This window comes from Bubalus bubalis, chromosome 21 (assembly GCF_019923935.1).
Source record: "Bubalus bubalis isolate 160015118507 breed Murrah chromosome 21, NDDB_SH_1, whole genome shotgun sequence".
Classification (NCBI taxonomy): Eukaryota; Metazoa; Chordata; class Mammalia; order Artiodactyla; family Bovidae; genus Bubalus; species Bubalus bubalis.
The window spans coordinates 10,616,024-10,642,494 of NC_059177.1; the positions used below are offsets into that span (position 1 = coordinate 10,616,024).

At 45.7% G+C, this 26,471-nt stretch overlaps 1 protein-coding gene and 2 long non-coding RNA genes across 10 annotated transcripts in view; 1 reads left to right on the plus strand and 2 right to left on the minus strand.

Annotated features, from left to right (window-relative positions):
* The window catches only part of TRANK1 (tetratricopeptide repeat and ankyrin repeat containing 1), a 97,706-nt gene that overhangs the window by 40,207 nt on the left and 31,028 nt on the right, over positions 1 to 26,471 (plus strand). For 7 of the 8 annotated variants that reach the window (XM_044933863.1, XM_006077043.3, XM_044933861.2 and 4 more), the window contains 6 exons: positions 4,818 to 4,988; positions 13,256 to 13,417; positions 14,276 to 14,530; positions 16,180 to 16,356; positions 16,977 to 19,880; positions 25,968 to 26,167. In XM_044933863.1, coding sequence (XP_044789798.1) covers positions 4,818 to 4,988; positions 13,256 to 13,417; positions 14,276 to 14,530; positions 16,180 to 16,356; positions 16,977 to 19,880; positions 25,968 to 26,167 — 3,869 coding nt within the window. The remainder of the gene's footprint in view (positions 1 to 4,817; positions 4,989 to 13,255; positions 13,418 to 14,275; positions 14,531 to 16,179; positions 16,357 to 16,976; positions 19,881 to 25,967; positions 26,168 to 26,471) is intronic. The other variant, XM_044933864.2, reaches the window with a different exon arrangement.
* Positions 9,005 to 19,040, minus strand: LOC123331020. The gene is made up of 5 exons (XR_006547419.1): positions 18,903 to 19,040; positions 17,048 to 17,170; positions 10,594 to 10,646; positions 9,230 to 9,319; positions 9,005 to 9,147 (listed from the first exon to the last, which is right to left on the minus strand). It is a non-coding gene; the product is annotated as an uncharacterized LOC123331020 (long non-coding RNA).
* On the minus strand, positions 19,580 to 22,446 carry LOC123331021. Its single transcript, XR_006547420.1, has 2 exons — positions 22,308 to 22,446; positions 19,580 to 19,805 (listed from the first exon to the last, which is right to left on the minus strand). It is a non-coding gene; the product is annotated as an uncharacterized LOC123331021 (long non-coding RNA).

Sequence of the window (26,471 nt, forward strand, 5' to 3'; positions counted from 1 at the left end):
AAATTATTATTACTACAGAGAACACTAAAACAACCTAAGTATATTAAATTTTCTGTAAGTAGTTATGAAAGATAAAAAAAAATTGGGGGAAGGAGGTAGGAGGCTCATGGGTCGTGGTGCCTTCTCAAAGGGGCTTGCCAGCTACTTAATTTTCCCTTAGGTTGATACTCTGGAAATCAGGCATTTTTACCACCTTTGGGGCAACTTTGGTAATTGCGTTTGTTCTCTCTACTGTGTAACAAATCATCATAAACTTAGTGACTTAAAATGACACTCATTTATTAGCTCACTATTTTATAGGTCACTAGTCCGATGTGATCTGACTGAGTTTTTTGCTCAGAATCTCTCCTGGCTGAAATCAAGGTATTGACTGCAGCTGCATTCTCATCTGGATTTCTGGGCCTTCCTTCAGGCTCCCATGATTGTGGCAGAATCGGGTTCCTTGTGTTTGTAGGACTGTTGTTGTTCAGTCGCTAAGTCATGTCTGACCCTTTGTGACCCCCTGGACTGCAGCGTGCCAGGCTTCCGTGTCCTTCACTGTCTCCCGGAGCTTGCTCAAACACATGTCCATTGAGTCAGTGATGCCATCCAACCATCTCATCCTCTGTCACCCCCTTCTCCTCCTGCCCTCAATCTTTCCAAACATCGGGGTCTTTTCCAATGAGTCAGCTCTTCGCATCAGGTGGCCAAAGCATTGGAGCTTCAGCTTCAGCATCAGTCCTTCCAACGAATATTCAGGGTTGTTTCCTTTAGGGTTGACTGGTTGGATCTCCTTGCTGTACTAGGGACTCTCAAGCGTCTTCTCCAACACCACAGTTCAAAAGCATCAATTCTTCGACCCTCAGCCTTCTTCATAGTCCAACTCTCACATCCATACATGACTACTGGAAAAGCCATAGCTTTGACTAGACAGGCTTTTGTTGGCAAAGTGATATCTCTGCTTTTTAATATGATGTCTAGGTTTGTCATAGCTTTGCTTCCAAGGAGCAAGCGTCTTTTAATTTCATGGCTATAGTCACTGTCCTCAAGTGATTTTGGAACCCAAGAAAATAAAATCTGTCACTATTTCCCCTTTTTCCCCATCAATTTCCCATGAAGTGATGGGACCAGATGCCATGATCTTTGTTTTTTTTGATTGTTGAGTTTTAAGCCAACTTTTTCACTCTCCTTCAGCCTCCTCAAGAGGCTCTTTAGTTTTTCTTATCTCTCTGCAGTTAAAGTCGTTATCATCTGCATATCAGAGATTGTTGATATTTCTCCTGGCCATCTTGATTTCAGCTTGTGATTCATCCAACCCAGCATTTTGTATGATGTACTCTCAGTATAAGTTAAATAAGCAGAGTGACAACATCAGCCTTGTACTCATTTCCCAATTTTGAATCAGTCTGTTGTTTCATGTCTGGTTCTAACTGTTGCTTCTTGACCTGCATACAGGTTTCTCAGGAGGCAGGTCAGGTGGTCTTGTATTACGATCTCTTTAAAGATTTTCCAGTTTGTTGTGATCCACACAGTCAAAGGCTTTAGAGTATTCGGTGAAGCAGAAGTAGATGTTTTTCTGGAATTCCCTTGCTTTCTCTATGATCCAATGAATGTTGGCAATTTGATTTCTGGTTCTTGTGCCTTTTCTAAACCCAGTTTGAACATCTGGAATTTCTTGGTTCACATACTGCTGGAGCCTAACTTGAAGGATTTTGAGCATTACCTTGCTAGCATGTGAAATGAGTGCAGTTGTACAGTAGTTTGAACATTCTTTGGCATTACCCTTCTTTGGGATTGGAATGAAAACTGACCTTTTCCAGTCCTGTGGCCACTGCTGAGTTTTCCAAATTTGCTGGCATGCTGAGTATAGCACTTTCACAGCATCATCTTTCAGGATTTGAAATAGCTCAGCTGGAATTCCATCACTTCTACTAGCTTTGTTCGTAGTAATGCTTTCTAAGGCCCACTTGACTTAATACTCCAGGATGTCTGGCTCTAGGTGAGTGGTCACACCATCATGATTATCTGGGTCATTAAGATCTTTTTTGTATAGTTCTTCAGTGTATTCTTGCCACCTCTTCTTAATCTCTTCTGCTTCAGTTAGGTCCTTACCATTTCTGTCCTTTATCATATCCATCCTTGTATGAAATGTTCTCTTGATATCGCCAATTTTCTTGAAGAAATCTCTATAGTCTTTCCAATTCTGTTGTTTTCCTCTATTTCTTTGCATTCTTCACTTAAGAAGGCTTTCTTATCTCTCTATTCTCTTGAACTCTGCATTCAGTTGGGTATATCTTTCCCTTTCTCAACTGCTTTTTGCTTCTCTTCTTTTCTCAGCCACTTGTAAAGTCTCCTCAGACAACCACTTTGCCTTCTTGCATTTCTTTTGCTTTGGGATGGTTTTGGTCACCGCCTCCTGTACAATGTTACAAACCTCTGTCCATAGTTCTTCAGGTACTCTGTCTACCAAATCTAACACCTTGAATCTATTCATCAGCTCCACTGTATAATCATAAGAGATTTGATTTAGGTCATACCTGAATGGTCTAGTGGTTTTCCCTACTTTCTTCAATTTAAGCCTGATTTTGCAATAAGGAGCTCATGATCTGAGCCACAGTCTTGTTTCTGCTGACTGTATAGGGCTTCTTCATCTTTTGTTGCAAAGAATATAATCAATCTGATTTCGGTATTGACCATCTGGTGATGTCCATGTGTAGAGTCATCTCTTGTGTTTTTGGAAGAGGGTGTTTGCTATGATCAGTGCGTTCTTTTGGCAAAACTCTGTCAGCCTTTGCCCTGTTTCATTTTGTATTCCAGGGCCAAACTTGCCTGTTACTCCAGGTATCTCTTTGACTTCCTACTTTGGCATTCCAATTCTCTGTGATGAAAAGGACATCTTTTTTTGGTGTTATTTTTAGAAGGTCTTGTAGGTCTTTATAGAACTGTTCAACTTCAGCTTCTTTGGCATTATTGGTTGGGACCTAGACTTGGATTACTGTGATGTTGAATGGTTTGCCTTGGAAATGAACAGAGATCATTCTGTCATTTTTGAGACTGCATCTAAGTACTGCATTTCGGACTCTTTTGTTGAATATGAGAGTTACTCCATATCTTCAAAGAGATTCTTGTCCACAGTAGTAGATACAATGGTCCTCTGAATTAAATTCGCCCATTCCTGTCCATTTTAGTTCACTGATTCCTAAGATACTGATGTTCACTCTTGCCGTCTCCTGCTTGACCACTTCCAATTTACCTTGATTCATGGACCTAACATTCCAGGTTCCTATGCAACATTGTTCTTTATAGCATTGGACTTTACTTTCACCACCACGTTTGGGGTGGTGATCTCATCCACAGCTGGGCATCATTTCCACGTTGGTCCAGCCTCTTCATTCTTTCTGGAGCTATTAGTAATTGCCTAATAGCATATTGGACACCTTCCAACCTGGGGGAGCTCATCTTCTGGTATCATATCTTTTTGCCTTTTCACACTGCTCACAAGTTTCTTGTGGCAAAAATAGTGGAGTCGTTTGCCACTCCCTCCTCCCGTGAACCACGTTTCTGCACAGAATGGCTCATAGCTTCACTGAGTTATGCAAGCCCATTCGCCATGACAGGGCTGTGATCCATGAAGGGGTTGTAGGAGCGAGGTCCCCGTTTTCTTTCTGGCTATTGGCCAGGGGCTGCTGTCAGTTTCCACACACCACACGTATTCTTTGTCTAATGGCCTCCTCTGTCTTCGAAGCCGGCAGGAGAGAACTTCTTGTGCATCAGATCCCTCAGACTCTGAATCTCTGTGCTCTTCCATCTCTGACCTCTAGACCTTTGATCTTTAGGGCTCATGTGATCAGACCAGGTTAATCTCCCCATCTTAAGGTCAACTGCTTTGGGAAGTTAAATACATTTGCAAAGTCTCATCACAGCAGAGTTTAGATTAGTATTAAATGGATAACTGGGAGAAGGTGTGTGTATACCAGGGGTTGAAAGTCTCAGGGTCTGAAAATTTTGCCTTTCACAGTGTGATGCTTGATAGGTGAGAAGTATGACTTTAAATTTTGCCTTATTTTTGTAAAATGAGAGGCGAGCAGTTGTGACTGGGGAGATGGGAAAGGACAGCATCACAAGCAGGGTGTTGTCTGGTGTAGAGGTGCTCTGTCAACGTGGTGAATTGTCAGAAAGCACATGTTTGGAAGCTGGGAATTAGGCACTGATTCTTGTAACTCTCGGTGCTCACATAAGTCTTCGTACCTCCAGGGATATACCTGTTATATTCTGAAAACAGTTGTATCTATGATCACAGAGACCCCTTGATGCTTGGCAAATAAATGTTAAAGCAGCAAATGCAGCCAGCAGCCAGACGTGGGGTTAACGAAGGTTCAAACAGTGAAGAAAACCCTGATGCAAAAACAATTGCCACTTTCTTCTCTTGTCTCCAGACTGTTGTGTTTTTTTTTTTGGAAGTATGTTCTGTTTCCTCTCTAAGGAATAAAGAAATCTGAAGTCACAGCTTTCTGTCATCCTTACAGCTGTAACTGTTGCCTAGTAACAAGAGTCCCTCTCTCCTTGCTTGTTGCCAAGGAGATGGGAGAAAGGTAGAGAGGAGTGCACTTCTGAACCTCTTAAAAGCTATTGTCCTTCCCACTCCACATAGGACTCCTGGCTCCGGAGACTCGGCTGGATTGCCCAAGGCCAGCAGTTCAGCTTCTGTAAACAGAGGGACTCTGGCCCCTTTGCCCCAGGCCACTCAGGCTGGGAACCAGGCGGATGTGTGCTCATGGGGACCTCTCCTTATGAAAGAAACCGTGACAACCCCCCCTTCTCACTTTGGCCTGCTCTAGGGCAAACAGAGGATGTACAGATGCTCCTGCGCTTTGGGGCTGACCCCACCCTGGTGGATCGACAGTCCCGGTCTGCCGTGGATGTGCTGAAGAGGAACAAGAACTTCAGAGCCATTGACAAAATCAACAGCCACTTGGAAAAGCTGGCAGCGTGTTCTAAGGACCTCTCAGGTACAGCTTCCAGGGAATTAACTTTTTCGAGGCAGCAAAACTGGTTCTGTGAAATTAGGTACAAATCAGTATATCTTGTCCTAGCACATGAAGATGAAAGTGAGACCTCCCAGTCTTTGGAAAGCTTGCGTGCTTTTTTTGAAAGACAGAATGAGACAACTGTTATTTAAAAAGTGTCTACTACATTCTAGGAACTTGGCCAAGTCTACCCTTGGGCAGTAAGCATGAGTTTTTTTTTCCCATGCATGCACATAGTAAAAAAGAAAAAAATCAGACAGAACAGGAGATAACAAAAATCAAGCCCACTTCTGAGAAACAACCACAGCCAACAATTAAAAGTACATTTGTAACTCTATTTCTTAATCTGTCAATGTGGATAGCATCTATGGACTGACTCTGTAAAGATAAAACGCAGCAAGTCAGCCCTTGTTGTTGAATTTTGCCTAGTAAAGTGATTTGTGCCATTTACATTCTGTTCCTTAATTCTGGATTTTCTGTGCTTCACCTATAGACTGATTCTAAAAATTGAAAAAACATTAAATTGCCTTTATATGGAAGTATGATTTCTACAACTAGTAGCATATTGCACCCAATGAGAAGAATCATCAAATGTCCTGAAAACTTTGCTCTTGAAATATTATACTCTCTAAGCATCCTAGTTTGATGACGCATACAAACACATCACTGTATATATGTGTGTGTGTACAGATGTGTAAGCACACACAAATGATTTTAGGTTTGTTTAGACTTGTATTTAGACTGCAGCCCCAGCACACGTATGCTTTTTTCCGTTCTTGCACTCACATGCAGCACTTGTGACTCATGCTGTCTGTCTAGATTTCTTTCTTGCTCTGCTAAGTACCAACTCCAGTAAGTTTTTCAGTGAGGAGACGTGCATAGTAGACTTACAGGGTTTTGGAAATGTCTTTATTCTGTCCTTAGATCGAGACTTGGTCTGCATTTAGGCCTTGTGTTTCATCGATCCTCAGTTGCACTTTCCCCCACATTTTGCCATCTTTGAATTGGATTGCGTTTCGTGATCAGTGATGTGTCACAGTTTAATGGCAGCCTTTTCTGGTGTGTGACAGTCTGTGATCTCTTGGATTTGTGAAATATGCTGTAAAACCTCGTTCCTCACAACTTTGTATTCTCGCCTCCATTACTGATTGGAAGTAATGTCAGTCTTATTTATTGTCCCTTCTAGAATTTCCTGTCCTTAGAGTTCTGGAATTTCCCTGGACTGTATCTTATTCATTCTTCTTGCTTAGCACCTTATGATCCCTTTTAGTCTAACTTTTTTTAGCTCAGGGAAATGATCTTCCATCACTTTTGTTTCCTTCCACTATCTCTTTGCCACCACTTTCACATAGATGAGCTTCCCCTCTGCTTTCCTTAACGCTTTCTATCTCTTTTTCTTTTTTCTTTCCAGATCTTTAACTAGGACTTTAGCTTTTCCTTTTACAATTTAGCTTGTCTATTGCATTTTTTAATTTGAAACTCAGTTTTAATTTTTAAGAACTCTATCTGATTCTGTTTCTTTTTTTTTTTTAACTTTAAAAACTTGTGTGCGTATATAAGTATCCCAGCCCCCTTCCTTTAAGAAGCAGGAAAACGTGCCTGCTGCTATCTTTGTTGTTGCTGTTGTTATTCTAGAGTCTATGGTCACGTCATAGAGTTGATAGGGTTTCTTGACTGTTTTATGTTCAGGAGGATCATTTCTTTTTCTGCCAGTGATTGAAAACTCCTTGGATCCTGTTAGCAGTTATGGATTCAAGGAGTCCAGTACTTCCTAGGCCTCGTCAGGTATTCAGAAGGGGAATCATCATCAAGTGGATAAAATGAGGACTGAGCATCTTTCAGACGTTGAGACAGAAACCAGTGGGGCTCTGCCGGGTGTGGGCTAACAGGCATCCAGGATTCCTTCACCCAGCCCTCCCTCCCTTTGTTATCCTCCTTTGGATTTTTAAGTGGATCTTCCCTATGTTAGATTCACAAGGAAGGAGAAAAGCACAGGCATGTATTTTTTCGAAGTTTGACATGGCACGGCAGGTGAGCCCTCCAAAGAAAACAAGGAAACGGTCAGAGAAGTGGCGAAACCTAGTCTTTTCCTGTTGCTTTGAGCACATAGAGGCCATCTAGAAGAGCACCTGTACTATTGGGAAGGGGCCCTGAAAGAGGATGTGACTGTTGGCAATTCTTAGACACAGAAACATAACTTGAATGGGGGACTGTTTCTATCGTTTTCCCCTGGGTCTGGAAGACTATTTTCCTCTTATCTCCTGGGATTTAATTTCCCCAGGAATGATCAGGCAAGCTTTCAGGTGTGGGGAAAAAATCTTTCAGGTGAAAGGAGGGAGAGCAAAGGTCAGAGGAACTTGGAAAAGATGAGTGCTAGAGGCCCAGTTCCTCTCTGGGGGGCACGAACATCCATGATGTCTGGACCATGTCTAAGTCATTTTGGGTGCTTAGGTCATTTTGAATAGGCTGTCTTCCACCTGGCCACACTGGGGTTTGTTTTCCTCACGACCTCCTGAGGGGGAAAATTGACCCCTCCACCCCCAACACATACACACAGACACACACACTCACTCGCTCGACATTCAAAAAACTAAGATCATGGCATCCGGTCCCATCACTTCATGGTAAATAGATGGGGAAACAGTGGAAACAGTGACAGACTTTATTTTCTTGGGCTCCAAAGTCACTGCAGATGGTGACTGCAGCCATGAAATTACAAGATGCTTGCTTCTTGGAAGAAAAGCTTTGACAAACCTAGGCAGCATATTAAAAAGCACATTATTTGCCAACAAAGGTCTGTCTAGTCAAAGCTATGGTTTTTCCAGTGGTCATGTATGGATGTGAGAGTTGGACCATAAAGAAGGCTGAGCAGCAAAGATTGATGCTTTTGATCTGTGGTGTTGGAGAAGACTCATGACAGTCCCTAGTACAGCAAAGAAATCAAACCAGTCAATCCTAAAGGAAATCAGTCCTGAATAGTCCTTGGAAGGACTGATGCTGAAGCTGAAACTCTAATAGTTTGGCCACCTGATGTGAAAGAGCCAACTCATTGGAAAAGACCATGATGCTGGGAAAGATTGAAGGCAGGAGGAGAAGGGGGCGCGACAGAGGATGAGATGGTTGGATGGCATCACTGACTCAGTGGACATGAGTTTGAGCAAATTCTGGGAGACAGTGAAACACAGGGAAGCCTGGCGTGCTGCAGTCCATGGGGCTGCAAAGAGTCAGACGTGGCTGAGCGACTGAGCAACAACAATAAGAAGCAACTGAAGAAATGAAATTTTATTCAATTAACTTTATTTTTATGTAATTAAGTTAGTGGGCCTCTGTATTGGACAGTGTCATTTTAGACTTTAACCCAGAATGGTTTTCTGTGCAGAGTAGTAGTTGAGAAGACAGTGGGAGGGAAGGCCAGAAGGAGGGCCTGGGGCCATGGGAATGAAGGTAGATCTTCATAAAAATGAAGATTATATGGATTTTAATCTCTCCCCATTCACACATTAGTGGGCACAATGGAACCATTATTTTTAGAAAGAGATGCTACCTAGGGGATTGGTACCCTTGCTCCTGACCTGAGTTTTAACTTGATGAGTTTTTTTAAAACTTCATTTATTTATTTTTAGGGCTTCCCCTATGGTTCAGTGGTAAAGAACTCACTTGCCAATGCAGGAGATGTGGGTTTGATCCCTGGGTCGGCAAGATCGCCTGGCAACCCACTCCAGTATTCTTGCTCGGGAAATCCCATGGACAGAGGAACCTGGTGGGCTACAGTCCATGGGGTCACAAATGAGTCAGACACGACTTTGCAACTAAACCACAACAAGAGTTTGTTTATTTTTGGCTGTGCTGGGGCTTTGTTGCTGTGCACAAGCCTATCGTGCACTTCTCATTGTGGTGACTTCTCTTGCTGCAGAGCACAGGCTCTAGGCGAACGGGCTTCAGGAGGTGAGACCTACGGGCTCGCAGGCTCTAGAGCACAGGCTCAGTAGTTGTGCTGCAGGGGCTTTAGTTGCTCTGAGGAATGTGGAATCTTTCTGGACCAGATATCGAACCCATGTCCGCTGCGTTGGCAGGCAGATTCTTGTCCGCTGTACCACCAGGGAAGTCCACTTGATGGGTTTCGTTTTTCACATCTGTGGTCCTGAGTAAAGCATCATTAGGACACTAGCTTCTGTGCCCAGATGAACAGCTAGGATATAGGCTAGGATAAAAGATGTTCTCACCTTTGGCTCTTTCTGGCAGATACTGTGCCCCATTCTGATGAAAATGGAGATGGTTATCTTTGGGTGGCTTTTGCATGTAGATGAGAAAGCCTGAGAAATATAGGGTCTTGGTGAAGATTTCTGCTGTTCTCTAAATAAGAACTTCCATTAACATGCACGTGAATCCTTTGGGAGCTTTTTAAATGCAGATTTTGATTCAGCAGATTCAGGGCAGGGCCTTTCTCACTAGCTGCCGGGGGAAGGCAGGGCCCACAGGGCGGTAGGGAGGTTGGGGGCGGGGTGAACCTGAGAGGTCAGGGTTACCTGTCTTTCCCTGCCTCTCATGACAACCACTAGATGGCAGCATGTCCACCTTCTCTAGCAGCTGGACTGCCGTCAGGACCAGGGAGACTGGAGCCTCTATTGTTATTGTTCTTGGTCGGTGGTGATTTTTCCTTTGATTCACTGGTGCATGGCTTTTCAGAGAATAAATGCAGGCATCTGAAGCCTTTCTCTCTGGTCCTCCCCGAGGCACCAGCTGCTTTCTGCTCTGTGAAGGTGCCTCTTGCCCAGGACTAAGAGGACTCTGACCTTCTCTGTGTGTGTTTCCCCCATAGATGGAGCCTGTGACTCAGAGGCCATGGTGTATCAACCTTGAGTCCCTTAGCACCACAAAATGCCCTCTTTTTCAGTAAATGAAGGCATGCGATATTGATGATACTTTTTCTTTATTATAAAATCAGTAGATTCTTTTTTAAAAAAAGAAAATATTCTTCATAAACCCACCTACCTGGAAACATTAATATAGTTGTGATTTGGTCATTTACTTTTATTCCATGCATTTACAGTTATATATTTTAATTTTCTTTTATAAAAATGTGATGGCTACATAAATTTCACTTGATAAAGTGTTTGTAATAAAGCTTGTCAGTTTCATATTTTTTACCTCGAAAGGAAGATTTCACACAAAAGCAAAATCTCCTTTTGAAATGATATATTTCTGTTTTTTAACAAGAAGAATCTGCCTGTAATGCAGGAGACATAGGAGATGTGGGTTTGATCCCTGGGTCGGGAAGATCCTCTGGAGGAGGAAATGGCACCCACTCCAGTATTCTTCCCTGGAAAATCCCATGGACAGAAGAGCCTAATGGGCTACAATCTATATGGTCACAAAGAGTCAGACACACCTGAGCAACTAACACACACAACAAGAACTATTACAGCTGAGCACTACTGCAGCTTTAAACGATCTCTTTTCATTTTAATTTTGAATCTGCTTGTATATATCTATTAAATATGACCATTGTAGAAAATTTGTAAAAATATCATTTTGTATAAACACAGAGGGACTTCCCTTCAGCCACTGGTTAGGATTCCATACTTACACTGCAGGGGGCACAGGTTCCATCCCTAGTCGGGGAACTAAGATCCCACATGTCTTGGGAAGCAGCCAAAAAAGAGAAAAATAAATACATTTTTTAAATAAATAAAAATAAAAACAGAACTTTATTGTAATTACACTTTGGCATATTTTTATCTAGTCTTTTGGTTGTTCATTACTTAGTCATCTTTCTAAAAAACCTGTGATTATAATGTATGAACAACCTTATAACCCAACGTGTCTTCTCTCTCTTAAGCTTATAGAAAATTTAGGAAAAAGCAGACAGGCTCAGAGTAATAAATCAGGTGCACCTCCCCAGAGGTGCCGACCCACAGCTACTACTGTCAGTGTTTCAGCACATTTCCTTTTATGCTTTGCTGTGTTGCTGATATCACTCTCTAGTTTCTTGCCTGATTTCTGTACCTTTCTCTGGTCTATAACCACCTTCTTAATTATTCTGAACCACACAGCCACCCATTATTATACAGCTGCATCTAACTGTCTCTACTGTCAAGCTTGGTAATCTTTCTGTTCAGTTTCAAATGATTTTATACTAAACTAACTGCCCCGGTGGAAGACTGATGCCATGAGGCAGGAGGCAGGGGACAAGTGGCCAGGTTTCCATCTGCTTGGTGGAGAAGGCAGTTCCTCCTTTAGCAAAGGTTCTATTCCTGTATTGTGCATTATCACTGTTTTTGTGTCTTCAGAGGCATTCTAGGATGAAGGTGGGATGCCAGGCCCAGGGGTATTGTTCAGTCACTCTTAAACCACATGGTTCATGTTCTCTGCCTCAGAGCCGGCTGCTAGCTTAGGTGATGTGGGTCTTCCTGTGCCAAGGGTTTCCACTTCCTTTTCTCTAGAGGTTAGTGCTAGAGTGGTCTTGCTTCTGTCTGGCACTGGAAAGTCTCTTGATTAGAAGGCAGTGGGGGTTTGCCCGGGAAGTTGGTATGTGTGTGTGTGTTTCTGGCTCTCTGACCCAATCTTTTGAAAGGCGAGCCAGGTGTGTATCAGAAGGCACAGCAAGTGATGTCGGAGCTCTGCTTGGGTCCCCTGGGTCCCTTCCCACTGTTGTGTGCTCCCTGATGTGCCTTCACTTTGCAGAGCCCACACCTAAGGCTCGTTCTCAAAGAGAACAACCTAAGGGCTTATGGAACCTGCTTTGCTCAGGCTCCTTCAAACCAGAAGTGCATGGGAATTTATAGCCTCTAGGGCTTCCCTGATAGCTTAGTTGGTAAAGAATCCACCTGCAATGCAGGAGACCCTGGTTCGATTCCTAGGTCGGGAAGATCCGCTGGAGAAGGGATAGGCTACCGACTCCAGTATTCTTGGGCTTCCTTTGTGGCTCAGCTGGTAAAGAATCCGCCTGCAATGAGGGAGACCTGGGTTCGATCTCTGGGTTGGGAAGATCCCCTGGAGAAGGGAAAGGCACTCCAGTATTCTGGCCTGGAGAATTCCATGGACTGTATAGTCTATGGGTTCACAAAGAGTCAGACACAACCGAGCGACTTTCACTCACTCACTCAAGGCAGGCTGTGGACAGTGGCAGACAGAGGTGAGAATCTGAAAGCCCATTCCCCTTGCCTTGCCAGCGCAGCTCTGAGTGATTCACTCCAGATCCCCCAGGGGACTGTGGGGCTGACAGCCTGCCTGCTTCCTCCCCAGCCCTTACCTGTTCCCCCCACCCTCACTGGTCTCTTCTTTCTTGAACTATTTGCACACAAATCTTTGGCCTGGGGTCTGCTGTGGGAGACCTGACTGCTGATGGGATGCTTTTATTTTTCCATCTCCTTTAGTGTCCCTGCTTCTGTTAGAACATGACATTGAACATGCATTCACCTCTTCACCACATGATAGTACTTAAGCCAGGTGTGAAAAGCCCACATCCGGTTGATCTGTTTAGTAAGATTCCATGTTAACCAGAAGGGCTTTTTGAGTGTATAATCTGATACCAAATAAAGCATTTGCCCCTTTTCAGACTTCCTTTATTGGATGATTTCTAATCATAACTACTTTCTCAGTAAATTGAACCGAGTGGTTAGTGTCTTCCCTCTTGGCTAGAGAGCTGGCTCCTTACTCTTGGCTTTTTCCACTTGCCAATTAGATGTGTGGGTGGCTGGTGTGTAGTTAGATGTTGCTGCTGCAGTAAGCTACCCTCCCACTGTTATATCCTTGAACTGTTCTATCACTTATCCATTGCTACTTAACAAACAGCCCTCAAACCTAGTGATTTAAAGCAACAAACACTTCTTTAGTTCATGATCCTGCAGCTCAGCCACTGAGGCTTGGCTATTCTCATAGCTGTAACAGAACTTCTTCAAGTGTCTGCCTCTTGCTGATCTTGACTGGGCTCTTTCATATCTGTGGGGCCTCAGTTTGGACCACTGGGTTGATTCATCTTTGTTTTATGATGATTCTTATCTAGCCTGGACCTGAATAGAACTAAACAAGGCTTCTTGAGGCTCAGGCTCAGAACTGGCACAAAACTCACAATCACTACATTCTCCTTGTCATAGCAGGTCATGAAGCTAGGCTAGAGTGGTGGAAGGGGAGAACAGGTGCTCTGCAGTTGCCCGGCTACATGGAGGGGTGGAGAGGTGTGACCGTCTTTGCAGTCTATGCCTGTGTGATCTCTGCAGTCACAAGAAGCATCTGGGGGTGTTTTGCAGAACTGAGCATTGGTGAGGGACCAGCTAACGAGGGGGACATTTTCCAGAAAGTCTGCGAGCAACTGGTGACATACATGAACTCAGGAAGTCACTTGTTGCAGAAAAACTTTATGAAGCAAGAAGTGGTTCAGAAGTTCTTGCGCATCCTTTCTTCTTTGCAAGGTAAGGTTTCTGACAACCTTCAATTGTGTTCAAAGATGCTCTAGGCACCTTAATACTCTTTTCTACGGTCCTGTTTAAGAAGTGATTAAAAAATAAATGTCATGATCTACACGGAGAACATTCAAACAACACAGAACATTCTCCAGTGAAAAGTGGATCATCCACCCCTTGAACTTACATCTTTAAATCTCATCCCTAGGGCAACCTCTGTTATTGGTTTCTCATGCATCCTCCTGGAATTTGCATATATGATCCATTTACATTTTTTATTTCTTCATTTTTTTTAAACTTTAAAATTATTTAAATGAGTGTTTGAACAATTAAACATTTATTTGTTTGTGCTGAATTTTCTTTGCTGAACTCAGGCTTTCTGTAGGTGGGGTAAGCAGGGGCTACTCTCTAGTTGGGGTGCACAGCCTTTTTCTTGTGGAGGCTTCTCTTGTGGAACATGACTCTTGGTACGAGGGCTCAGTCGCTGTAGCAGATGGGCTTAGTTGCCCCATGGCATGTGGGTCTTCCTGAACCAGGGATCGAACCCATGTCTCCTGCATTGGCAGATGGACTCTCAACCACTGGACCACCAGGGAAGTCCCTATCCTTTTTAAAATACCACAGATGTTTCTCTTTTCTGTTGGCTAAGACTGTACACTCCTTGGGTATTTCCAGCCTTCTCAAGCTCACTGGCGAGTGCTGTCACTGAGGCTCACCTGTGATTGAGTAGCATGGCCGAAATAACTAAGTACTGTTTATGGTCTCCCGTAACTTGGGGCAGTGATGTCCCTCTGTTTAGGGTTGTGGCTGGGGACAGAAATCACAGGAACCTGTTGTTGGAGTGTGGTGTGTTCTTGTTTTTGAAAGAAATTCCTCCTGATCTGGTCTATGACATTGACCGCAACTGTGCCAACACCTTCCTCAAGTTTTTACTGGAAAAACAGAAATGGCCCGAAGTGCTTTTGCTGCTGACCCGAAAGGTGAGTGGGCAGCCGCCGCTCGGGGACTGTCTCATCAAAGACTGCGACCTCTCGACCCTCGACCTGTGTGCCATCCTCCCCCACCTCAAGGCCTGGGACCAGAGGAGGACCCTGCTCCTGGACCGCCTGATAGACCATGGAGGTGAGTCCCAGATGCTGAGTCAGCATCGGGGTCAAGCCCGGGGAGTCCAGGTGCCGCAGGTTACGGCGCTTTCACTTGATTTCAGAGACTCCTTTTTAATTTTGAAAAAGTGTATTTATTTTTTGGCCTTGCCGTGGGAAATTCCCTGACCAGGTATCAAACCCACACCCCAGCATTGGGTGCATGGAGTCTTAACTCCTGGACCACCAGGGAAGTCCCTTGGATTCTCCTTCCGCCTCATTCTCTTTCTCCTCCATATCTTCTCACTGGAAGCAGTGATCAGGTCAAGGCACTTTTGTGAATTCTTCCCTTCCCTTTGTGTTTTGTGTGAGAAACGTCAGGATTGTGGAGGGGTGTCAGCCCTAGTCGTTTCCTCCTGACCTTCAGCTGGACCATTCCTTGCACTTGATACGCTGTGTGGGTCCTTGTCAAACTCTGCGGTGTTCTTTTCTGATCCATGATTGGGATTTGTGATGCTTGTTTTTAAAGAAACGGCCAGATAACGGGTGGGTGGGAACATCTGCCACTTTCATCAGCACAGTCACACTTGGCTGGGTGTGTGTCTGGAGCATGCAGACGGCTTGCTGGATCCAGTTTTATTTAAAGCTAATCTGGAAACACCAGCCTCCTCTCCCTACACCCCCACCCCTCCAAAACCCCTTCCTAAGGCCACTACAAACTGGCCTCCATCTCCTCATTTGTAAAATGGGAGTGACAATAGTCCCCCTTTCTCAGGGCTGTTTTGAATATTCATTGTGTTCATGGATGCAGGATCTGGGCAGAGCGCCTTGGCTGCATGGTTCTCCACCCGCCTTGCAGGTTAAGGGAAATCACCTTCAGAGGGGGTGATGCCACACTGGTCCCAGCTTTCAGAGAGCCTTACAAAGCTTTCCAGTGTTGGCCTTACCCATGGGTCTCAGGAGATAGATGGAAGGTTGCCTATTAATGTCTTCAAACCCATTCCTGACATGGACTCTTACTATCTTTGACCAAAAACCATGGCAGTTGTGGAATTCCTGTTTTGTTCCTGATGAAGCAAGCACTTATCGAAGGCCTCCCTGGGGTCAGGTGCCAGGGCCCAAGGATGGAGAGTGAATTCATGGCTGCCAGCGAGCAGCAGTACAAGAAGGCTGCAGGTCCAAAGAGGGTGGAGGTTGGGGAGCCTGCAGTGCAGAGGGGAAACGCAGACTGAGCTAAAAAGAAGGTGATGTGCACGTGGGGACATGTCAGGGAATACGATAAATGAGGGTCGACGGGCATTCTCGGGGAAAAGCATCATAGAAGCAGAGGAAGTGGGAAGCTTGCTCACGTCCTGGCCACTGAGTGTGTGTCACGGAGAGGGTTGGACAGACACCGGGAGTTCAGTCGCTCACACTTTCCCTACTCCAGGGCAGTGCTGACGATGGTCCTGCTTCAGCGTGGGAGAGGGAGCTGGAGAGACGGGAAAGGAGACGAGGCCCAGGGACAGGACACGTGGAGGGGGCAAGCTTTCCCCCCAGGGCACTGGGAAGCCCTTGCCTCCCAGAAAGAGCGGTGGCAGGAGGGCCTTGGAAGTGGGGTCAGCACCCTTTCTTGCTTTAGACTAAAGGGCAGAAATGGTCCCACCCCTGGGACGTGGCTCACTGTATCCTTCTCTCTGCCTCCCCCAGCCTTGCTGGAGGGTCTCCAGAGCAGCCAGGAGACGCCGCTTGCTGTGTGCATGAAGCATGAGGACTTCGACATGGCCTTCGTCCTCTTGACCAAGGGTGCAGACCCCCGAAGTATTTCTCTCACGGAAGGTGACACTCCCTTGCATGCTGCGCTCCACATCTTTCTAGATATCAAAGGTAGGCTTCATTCTGTCAGCAGTCTTTTTCTTGAAGATGAAACTGGATATTAGAAAGGATTCTGTGGTCTTTGGTCTTTCCTCCTGAGAAAGCCAACGATCTGGAAAAGGCCTATTTCTTGACCAAGCCCCTATCTCTTGGCCCCTCCCCCATAGCTCAATGGGAAGGAGTGACCATCACTGTGAGTGGTCAGCGTGGGCTGATGAAGAAGATTCTTATGTCCCAAAGTCGGCCATCCATAGCTGCACATACTTTTCATTTATTTACATCATTTCAAGGGTCCTGACATAAAAGATCTTATTGAAATATTAAGATGATTTCTGGGTTTTTCTGCCTTGGCACTACCGACAGTTGGGCAGGATAATTCATTGTTTTGGGGCTGTGCCGTGCGTTTGTGGGGTGTCCACCCACTAGATGCCAGAAGCACCTCCTAAACTGTGACAATCAAAAGTGTCTCCAGACACAGCCACATGTCCATTGGGGAGCAAATTGCCCCCAGTTGAGAACCACTGGGTTATGAAATGCTTGGGGAAGCTCTGTGTTCTAAGGCCCCTCCCCGGCTGGCATCTCTGTTCCCCAGAATAGCTGTCTAGCGCTCACAGGGTTTTTGTGTCTTTCAGCTGACATCGGTTTTAACTTCCTCAGCCACCTGCTGGATCTGTTCTGGTCCAAGCCAGAGGAGTTTTCCTACCTCAACCCCAACATGCAGGACGGCAGCGGGAACACGTTGATGCATATCCTCTTCCAGAAAGGCATGCTCAAACGCACGGGAAAGCTGGTAGGTCTGCTGGCGAAGTTTGACATCAACCTCAACCTGAAGAACAAGGAAGGCAAAGATGCACGGCACCGCGTGAAGAAGAACGACCCACTGCTCTTGGCCTGGAACAAAGCCCTGACGGAGACCAGGCGCCGGGGCCGGCAGGACGCCGCCGCCCACCCTGGGAAGCCCCCACGCCCGGCGGCCCCTGCTCACACTGCTCAGGTCAAGGGCTCCTCCAAGCTGCTGCCGGGTGCTGTGCGAGCCCCACCCAAAGAAGCCAGGGTCCCTGACAGCTGGGAGACCCTCCCTGATGCCCAGGCCCCAAGGCTGGAGCCTGAGGCTGCCAGGCCCTGCTCCCGGAGAGACTGCCTCGTGCAGGACATCACGGCTTTGATTCAGCAACTGGAATTGAATTCATCCCTCCCGGAGGACTGTCCTCAGGGCCCCGAGACTCTGGAGACAGGAGCTGGCACCAAAGGAGAGAAAGAAGAGCTGCACGGCGCCCCGGGGGCGGGGGGCTCTGACTGCAGTGGGAACAACCCCGGGGCCCTGGAGGCTGCAGAGGGACAAGTGCAGGCAGGACTCTCGGCCCCACAGCTCCTTCCTGAGGGTAGCAGGGGGACAGAGGGCAGCGACGACCAGGACGACTGGAGTGTGTCAGAGATGGACATCTGCCTCCTGGACTTTGAGAACATGACGTGGGAGATCGAGTGCACTTCGGAAATGCTGAAGAAGCTGTCCAGCAAGGTCATGTCCAAGGTCATGAAGAAGAAAATCATCCTGGCCATCCAGAAGCTGGGCAATGGTGAGTGGACCCCAGGCCTGCGGAAGCGGCTGAGGAACCTGAAAGGAAGCATCCAGCTCTTCGAGGCCAAGCTGGACAAGGCGGCCCGGATGCTGTGGGAGCTGGCGATTGACTTCTCCCCGCGGTGCAGCGAGAACCCCGAGAAGATCATAGCCGCAGAGCGCAGCATGCACCCCACTGAGAAGTCCGGGCGGGTCTACACGGAAATCATACGGATCTGGGACATCGTCTTAGACCACAACAAACTGTCCTACTCCATCCAGGCCATCTGCAGCGCCTACAACCGGGGCTTGTCCTGCATCCTGCGCAAGAAGCTTAAGGGCATCAACAAGGGCCCAGTGTCTGCCAACATGAAAATCCAAAAGCGGATCCCCCGCTGCTACGTGGAGGACACGGAGGCCGAGAAGGGCGGGGCCCGCGCCGAGCCCGAGTACTTCCCCCCAGCCAGCGCGGTGGAGACGGAATATAACATCATGAAGTTCCACAGCTTCAGCACCAACATGGCCTCCAACATCCTCAACGACACCACGGCCACGGTGGAGTACCCGTTCCGGGTGGGCGAGCTCGAGTACGCGGTGATCGGCCTCAACCCCAGGCCGCTGGAACCCATTATCCTCATTGGGCGCAGCGGCACGGGCAAGACCACCTGCTGCCTGTACAGGCTGTGGAAGAAATTCCACGGCTACTGGGAGAAAGCCCAGCAGGCGGGGAGCCCGCTGCTGGCAAAGCAGATCTGGCTGAAGCGAAGGTTGGAACTGGAACCCAGAAAGGAGGGTCAGGGTGGGGAGGAAGAGGAGGAGGAGGAGGAAGCAGGGGAGGAGGAGGAGGAGGAAGGATCCGTGGAGGTGGGAACAGTGGGCTGCCTAGAGGAGGAGCAGGAGAGTGAAGCCTGTGCAGAGGGAGCCGGTGGGGAGCCAGGAGGGCCCGGCCAAGGGGAGGAAGAACTCGCCCCACAAGAGCCCCCCCAGTTGGAGCACTTACATCAGATCTTCGTGACCAAGAACCACGTCCTGTGCCAGGAGGTGCAGAGGAATTTCGTGGAGCTTTCCAAGTCTACCAAGGCCACCAGTCACTACAAACCGCTGGAACCCAATGTCCACAAGCTCCAGGACCTCAGGGATGAGAACTTCCCTCTGTTTGTCACCTCCAAGCAGCTGCTCCTCCTGCTCGATGCTTCTCTGCCCAAACCGTTTTTTCTGAGAAACGAAGATGGCAGCTTGAAAAGATCCATCGTAGGATGGTCCACGCAGGAGGAGTTGACCATCACCAACTGGCAGGAGGAGGAGGAGGAGGCTGAGGCTGATGGGGACTACGGCGAGGAGGAAAAAACCGTGGAAACGCGCCCGAGCGACAGCGACCCCCGTGTGTATGTGACATTTGAGGTGTTTGTCAATGAGATATGGCCCAAAATGATCAAAGGGAAAACCTCCTACAACCCTGCCCTGATCTGGAAAGAAATAAAATCTTTTCTGAAGGGGTCTTTTGAGGCCCTCAGCTGCCCCGGGGGGAGACTCACGGAAGAAGCATATAAGCAATTAGGGCGGAAGCGGTGCCCCAATTTCAAGGAAGACCGGAGCGAGATCTATGGGCTCTTCTGCCTGTATCAGCAGATTAGGTCTCAGAAAGGGTACTTTGACGATGAGGATGTTCTGTACAACCTGTCCCGGAGGCTGTCGAAGCTCAAGGTGCTCCCGTGGTCCATCCACGAGCTCTATGGTGATGAGATCCAGGACTTCACCCAAGCCGAGCTGGCGCTGCTGATGAAATGCATCAACGACCCCAACGCCATGTTCCTCACGGGGGACACGGCCCAGAGCATTATGAAGGGCGTGGCCTTCCGCTTCAGTGATCTGCGCTCCCTGTTCCACTACGCCAGCAGGAACGCTGTGGACAAGCAGTGCGCAGTGCGCAAGCCCAAGAAGATCCACCAGCTGTACCAGAACTACAGGTCCCACTCCGGTACGTCCAGGCCTTGGGCTTGCCTTATGGGGGAGGTGCTTGGCACTGACCTTGGGCTGGTTTTAAAGCTGTAACTTAGTTTTGTTGGGCTCTTGTAGCTGAGCCAAGTACAGTATTTTGGCATTTGTTAGTAACTACCCTCATGAACAAGAGATCTTAGGATTTTTGCCACTGCTCATTTTTTTTCCTGTCTCTTTTTTGGGGTGGGGTGGCATGTGGCTTGTGGGATCTTAGTTCCCAGACCAGGAATTGAACTGAGCCCTCCACCCTGAGAGCAGGGAGTCCTAACCACTGGACCGCCAGGGAATCCCCCTTTTTTTCTTTTTTTTAATTGAAGTATAGTTGATATAGTTGTTAGTTTCAGGTATCTAGCAAAGTGATTCAGGTATATAAAATTTTTCAGATTCTTTTCCCTTACAGATTATTACAAGACACTGAGCAGAGTTCCCTGTGCCTGTATAGTATGTCCTTGTTGGTTGTCTATTGTATGTATAGTAGTGTGTACATGTTAATCCCAAACTCCTATTTTCCCTACTTTCCCCCTTTAGTAACCATAAATTAAGTAGATGCCACTACTCATTCTTAGGTTGATGATTTAAGGTGTGGTTGAATGGAAATAAACCTCTAAGTAGTAACAGTTTAAGGTGTTGGCCATGATGTGGAAACATTTCAGGGGAACATGTAAACAACTGCTTGAGAACTTTTGTTAAAGCACTTTGGAGGCACACGCTTCTGTAATGTAAAATGACACACCAATTACAAGTCATTAATCCTGAAAGAAAGCAGCTTTTCTTTCAGAAGAAGAAAGAAAAGTAGGGTGGTAGGAGGTGGTGGGAGATAATGCTAACTCAGGTGATTTTAATTTGTGCTTCACATGTTCCTCTTCCCTGTGCCAGGCATGATGCCAAGCAGTTGGCATAGAGTATCTGCTTTTTTTTTCTTTGGCTGGGCTATGTGGCTTGTGGAATCTCAGTTCTCTGACAAGGGATTGAGCCTGGGCCATGGTGATATAAGTCCAGAATCCTAACCACTAAACCACCAGGGAACTCCCACGGGTATCTGTTGTTAATCTTCACACAACCTTATAAAGAAGGCATCTCTCCCATTTTACAAAGGAGGTAACCAAGGCACAGAGAATACTTCCTATGTGGTTTTTAGACTCCTCACCAATTCACCATCTATGTTCTCCATGTGACCATGGACAACATAGAGTATTATTTTACATGTTTGAACATTTTGTTTAATGGACTCATGTCAGACATACCTTTTTACAACTTTGTTTTTTTTTGCTTATAACAATGTTTTGGGATTTCTGCATGTTAATACCATGGAGCTGCAGTTCATGCATTTCTCAGTGCTGATAGTACCTAGTTTATGACTGTTCCACATTTTGTATTCCACGTTCCAGACAAAATTATTCTTCTTTTATCCTTCAGCAAAAGTATTTTCATTTTTTATACCTTATTGACAACACATCTCCTACTTGCTTTACATCCTGAAATGCTTCCCTTATCATTTTTACATATTAGTGTTTTAACTTTTAAAAGATGATAGCAAAACCAAGAAACAAGTAAATGAACTATTATATCAGCATTTTCTGATTTGCAAACTTAACATATTCCATAATCTCTAAAAACATACATTTTTCTCACAGCACATTTTCTCTTTACTGTGGCACAGGATAAGTGTTTAATGAACCCAAATATCTTTTGAAGTTCTACTAATTAATCCAGGGCTGAAATCACAGGGAATGAGCTCTTATTTCAAGGACTTGATAAGAGTTAACTTCAAGCTTTCTTCTAGGTATATTTTTATTCTCTTGGGGTCAGAATTCTGAAAACAGCATTTTATCAAGCCACCTTTCTCTAACTGAATATTGCAAAAAGAACCAGTTTTAGAGTTTCAAAAGTTTCATCTTAACCAATTTTCTCTGGAGTGTGAAGAATGTCATTGGCCCCACAGTGTTTTTTTAAAAAAAATTATCTTTCTTTTTTTCCTTAGAGGTTCATAGCTAAATTTTTCTTAATGAATTGAACCTGAATTTCCCATTTCACAAAAGGCAGCAAGAATACCAATCACACAAATGGCATATAAATATGTATATGTGTGTATATATATACACACACACACACACATCAGAAGACAGAACGGTCACCGATCCACTGAGAAGATGACCCATATGGAGTCCCAAACACCTCCCCAACATGAATGGTCCTCAATGGTTGACACATATCAGAACCAAATGACACTCACTGCTTACAAAGGGTCCTCAATATTAGACACAGGTCAGAACCAAGTGGCAAAAATGCCCAAATGACTTTAAACAGTCCCCAATGGCAGACAGACATCAGAACTAACTGACAAAATGCCCAAAGAGCGCATCATGCTCAAAAGAGAAGTTAGCCGGGTGCACACCAAGGGACTTACTGGGTCTTGGAGCGCCTCAGTTCGTCCAGATTCAGGTTTCCACTCCTCCAAGGGGAAGTATGTTGGCAGCCAGTGCCGAGCAGGGGAGAAACAGGGAGGATCCTCAAAACAAATTGCTTCAGCAGCTGCTAGGATGTCTCCCCAAGCCCCTTCTCAGGGCCAGCAAGCCACGAGCAGCAGGTTCCTCAAAGCCTTCCCTACACAGTGTCATGGCAGCGGCGGCACTCCAGAAAACCACGGGAGCCAGATATAGCGAGAGTGCGGCCTCGCATTGTGTGCGCAAACCTTACGGCAAGTGGTCCAGATGCTCGCTGCTGCTGCTGCTGCTAAGTCACTTCAGTCGTGTCCGACTCTGTGCGACCCCATAGACGGCAGCCTACCAGGCTCCACCGTCCCTGGGATTCTCCAGACAGGAACACTGGAGTGGGTTGCCATTTCCTTCTCTAATGCATGAAAGTGAAAAGTGAAAGTGAAGTCGCTCAGTCCTGTCCGCCCCTCAGCGACCCCACCACGGACTGCAGCCTTTCAGTCTCCTCCGTCCATGGGATTTTCTAGGCTCACTGTTCACTGCTCAAAGGCTAATAAGCAGGGATGGTGGAAAGGAAAGTTTGCTTTATTTCTGAGACAGGCAAACGGTTCAAAGGTCGACTCCCCTGCCCAACCCCCCCACTGCCTTATCAGTGGACAAGAGCTTTTATAGACAGGGGAAGGGGACATGTGCAAAAACAGTATACTCAGCTCTCACCATTATCTTGAAATTGGTCGTGTGGTGGTCTGATCAGTGTCATTCTGATTGTTTTAAGTACAGTCATTCTTCAGTTCCAGGGTCAGCTTGTTCCCATATTGCTTGAGGCCAGTTTTCAGAGTTGTGGCAGCATATCTTGGCTATAGTCTTTTCATCGTGTAGTTAAAGTCTGCCAGCTGGTGGGGGTTTCATTATCTTTTAGACTGCTCAGAGGATATGGTTCAGAATATCTCTGATCCTTGAGGAGGAACTAAAGGTCCTTGACTTTGCTTAATGACTAAACGTTGATTATTTAGTCTTGTTGGATTGCTTTTCTTTGCTTCTACATTTTCTCACTTCTCTGATTAAACTTTCTTTGGCTAAAGTTTTTCCACAGACAGAGGGAACTGTTCCTGTGAACAATGTTTGTTTTTTTTTAATATACTCAGCAACCCACCCAGATGATCACTGCTTATGCCCCATCTTCCACCTCCTCTCAGGATGAAGGGAAGACTGTGTGTAAATGTTTCTGTGTATAGAACCAGAAAAAGCCCCAATAATATGTATTAGAGTTGAGAGACTTTAGAAAACACATAAAGTATTAAAAAAAATTTCAAGCCACCTGTAAAGCTGCTCACTACTCACGTTTTGTTTCATTTCCTTCTGATCTTTTTTCCATATGCATATATGCATTTATCACATACATCTATTGATTAGGTAGTGAATATATGTTTAGTGAATATTTCTCCCCATCTTTTATTCTTTTTTAAAATTGAGGTCCTTGTTTACATAGCATAACATTCACCTATTTAAAATGTGCAATTTAGTCATCTTTTAATATATTCATAAGGTTGTGCAATTATTACCACTAATTCCAGGACATTTTAATCACCCCCAAAAGGGTGATTAAAAAAACCCCATGAACACTAGCAGTTACTCCTCATCCCCCTCCCCAACCCCTGGCCCCCACCACCCCTGTGAGCTACCAGTCTACTTTCTGTGTCTGTAGGTTTGCCTATTCTGGACATTTCATATTAATGGAATCACACAATATGTGACCTTTTGTGTCTGACATCTTTCATTTAGCACAGTGTTTTCAAGGTTCTTCCATATTGTAGCATGTTTCAGTCCCTCACTGCTTTTTATGGTTGAACCGTTGTCTATTCTTTGATTTTTTTGTTTAGTTGCTAGGTTGTGTCTGACTCTTTTGTGACCCCATGGACTGTAGGCCACCAGGTTGCTCTGTCCATGAGATTATCCCGGCAAGAATACTGGAGTGGTTTGCCATTTCCTTTTCCAGGGGATCTTCCCAACCCAGGGTTTAAACCTCTGTCTCCTGCATCTCCTGCTTTGGCAGGTAGATTCTTTACCACTGAGCCATGTGGGAAGCCCATTCTTTGATTATGTTCATATAAAATAGTTTCATCTAAAAAAATGTTCATCTAGTTCCCTAGAAAGGCATTTAAGTGGATTCCAGTTTTTCACTGCAATGAACACGTCCATGCTTTTTTCTGATCCTCTCGTTAATGTACATCTCTGAACCACCATGGCAGCTAATGTGCTTAGATTCAACAGTTTCCACTTGTGTTCTTGATTTCTTTATATTGCATACTTTTAATAATAGTAGCATTGAATAGTAAAATTTACCTTCACTGTTTGGTAATAGTAATGGGGACACCTATGCCCACTTCATAGAATTCTATCTGGTGTCGGGCAAAGAGCGCACAGCCCCTAAGATCAGTAGGAGACCTGGGATGATCTGTATTCAGTCCAGCTCATGACTCTTGAAGCTCTCGGACCTCCGAGTCCCTGGTTGTAAAAGTAGGGTAGTCTGGTCTGTCTTACCAGGCTGCTGTGAGGATTAAACAGGATAATTGTTATGAAGGACCCTGTTGTATAGTAAGCCTCACTGTCATTGTTACTTCAGCACTTAGAAATGGGGCCCAGGGAGAAAGCTCTTTGGAAAATCCTTTATCTAGCACTGACAATTTTTCTTAGTATAGTGTTCTCTCCCCTGGGTATAAACATAGTGGAAAAGAGAGACACAAGCCAAGGTTGCTGTCCCACCTAACATCCAGCTCTTAGGACTTCCCTGGGGGTACAGTGGTTAAGAATCTGTCTGCCAACGTAGGAGACGTGGGTTTGATCCCTAGTCTGGGAAGATTCCACATGCCGTGGGCCGGCTAAGCCCATGTGCCACAGCCACTGAAGCTCGCTCACTTAGAGCATGTGCTCCATAACAAGAGAAGCCCACCCGTGACAACTAGAGAGTAGCCTCCACCCCTGCAACAGGAGAAAGCCCATGCACAGCAATGAAGACCCAGTGCAGCCAAGAAAAAAGAAAAAATCCAGCTCTTAGCGTGTAACCTTGTCTCCAGTGCTCTAAGTGCCAATGACAGAGGACGTGATAATTCTTGGGTTTTTTTGCACTGTATTAGCCCTTTGTGTTAGCATTCTAACAGCTCTAAGTGTTTAGATTACATTTCTGCCTCGACTCTTCTTCATGAGGTCATTTTCTCTAACATGAATGTAGTCCAGGAATGAGATTCTACAAAACCTTCTTAGGACAGTAAACGCATCCCTGCCTTTGTCCGCTGTACCCAGAGTAATACAGCCCAGAGCCAAAGTGATAAAATCTAACTGGACCTGAAAACTGTCCGCAATTAGATGTACTCTCAGGACCAATACTGCTTCTCGGGGGAAAAAAGCAAACTAAAATAAGAAAACAGAATACACAGGAGTTCCCTGGTGGCCTGCTGGTTAGGATTCTGGGCTTTAACTGCCAAGGGCCTGGGTTCAACCCCTGGTTGGGGAACTGAGATCCCACAACCTGCTCAGTGTGACCAAAAAAAATTAAATTAAAAAAAAACCCCAAAGTCCAGCCATGTTGGTGTGTTGTGTAACATCTGACTTTTTTTTTTCTTGTCTTATCCCAGGAATCCTCAATCTGGCATCTGGAGTGGTAGATTTACTTCAGTTCTATTTCCCCGAGTCTTTCGACCGCCTTCCAAGGGATTCTGGCCTTTTCGATGGTCCCCGGCCAATTGTCCTAGAGTCCTGTAGTGTGAGTGACTTGGCAATATTGCTTCGAGGCAACAAAAGAAAAACCCAGCCCATTGAATTTGGAGCCCACCAGGTGAGTTTCATGAGATTGTATGTTTTAAAACAAAAGGCAGCTTGCAATTGAACAAAGGTTTGAGAAGCTGAGTTCTTCCACAAGGTAGAATTCAGCAGTTCCTGTCCTAGGATGAGGAGGCTTCAAAGATGAGTGAGTGACTATTATTAATATTCCCACCAGCCTGGCTGACCTAGTCCACACCAGCCACTCCTCTTTGGAGACATTACCTGCCTCCCAGAAAAATAGACTCAGCTTCATTAGATTTCTGTTTGTACAATTTGAAGTTTTTTCTCTCCAATCCTTTTTTTTTTCCTCCCCCAAG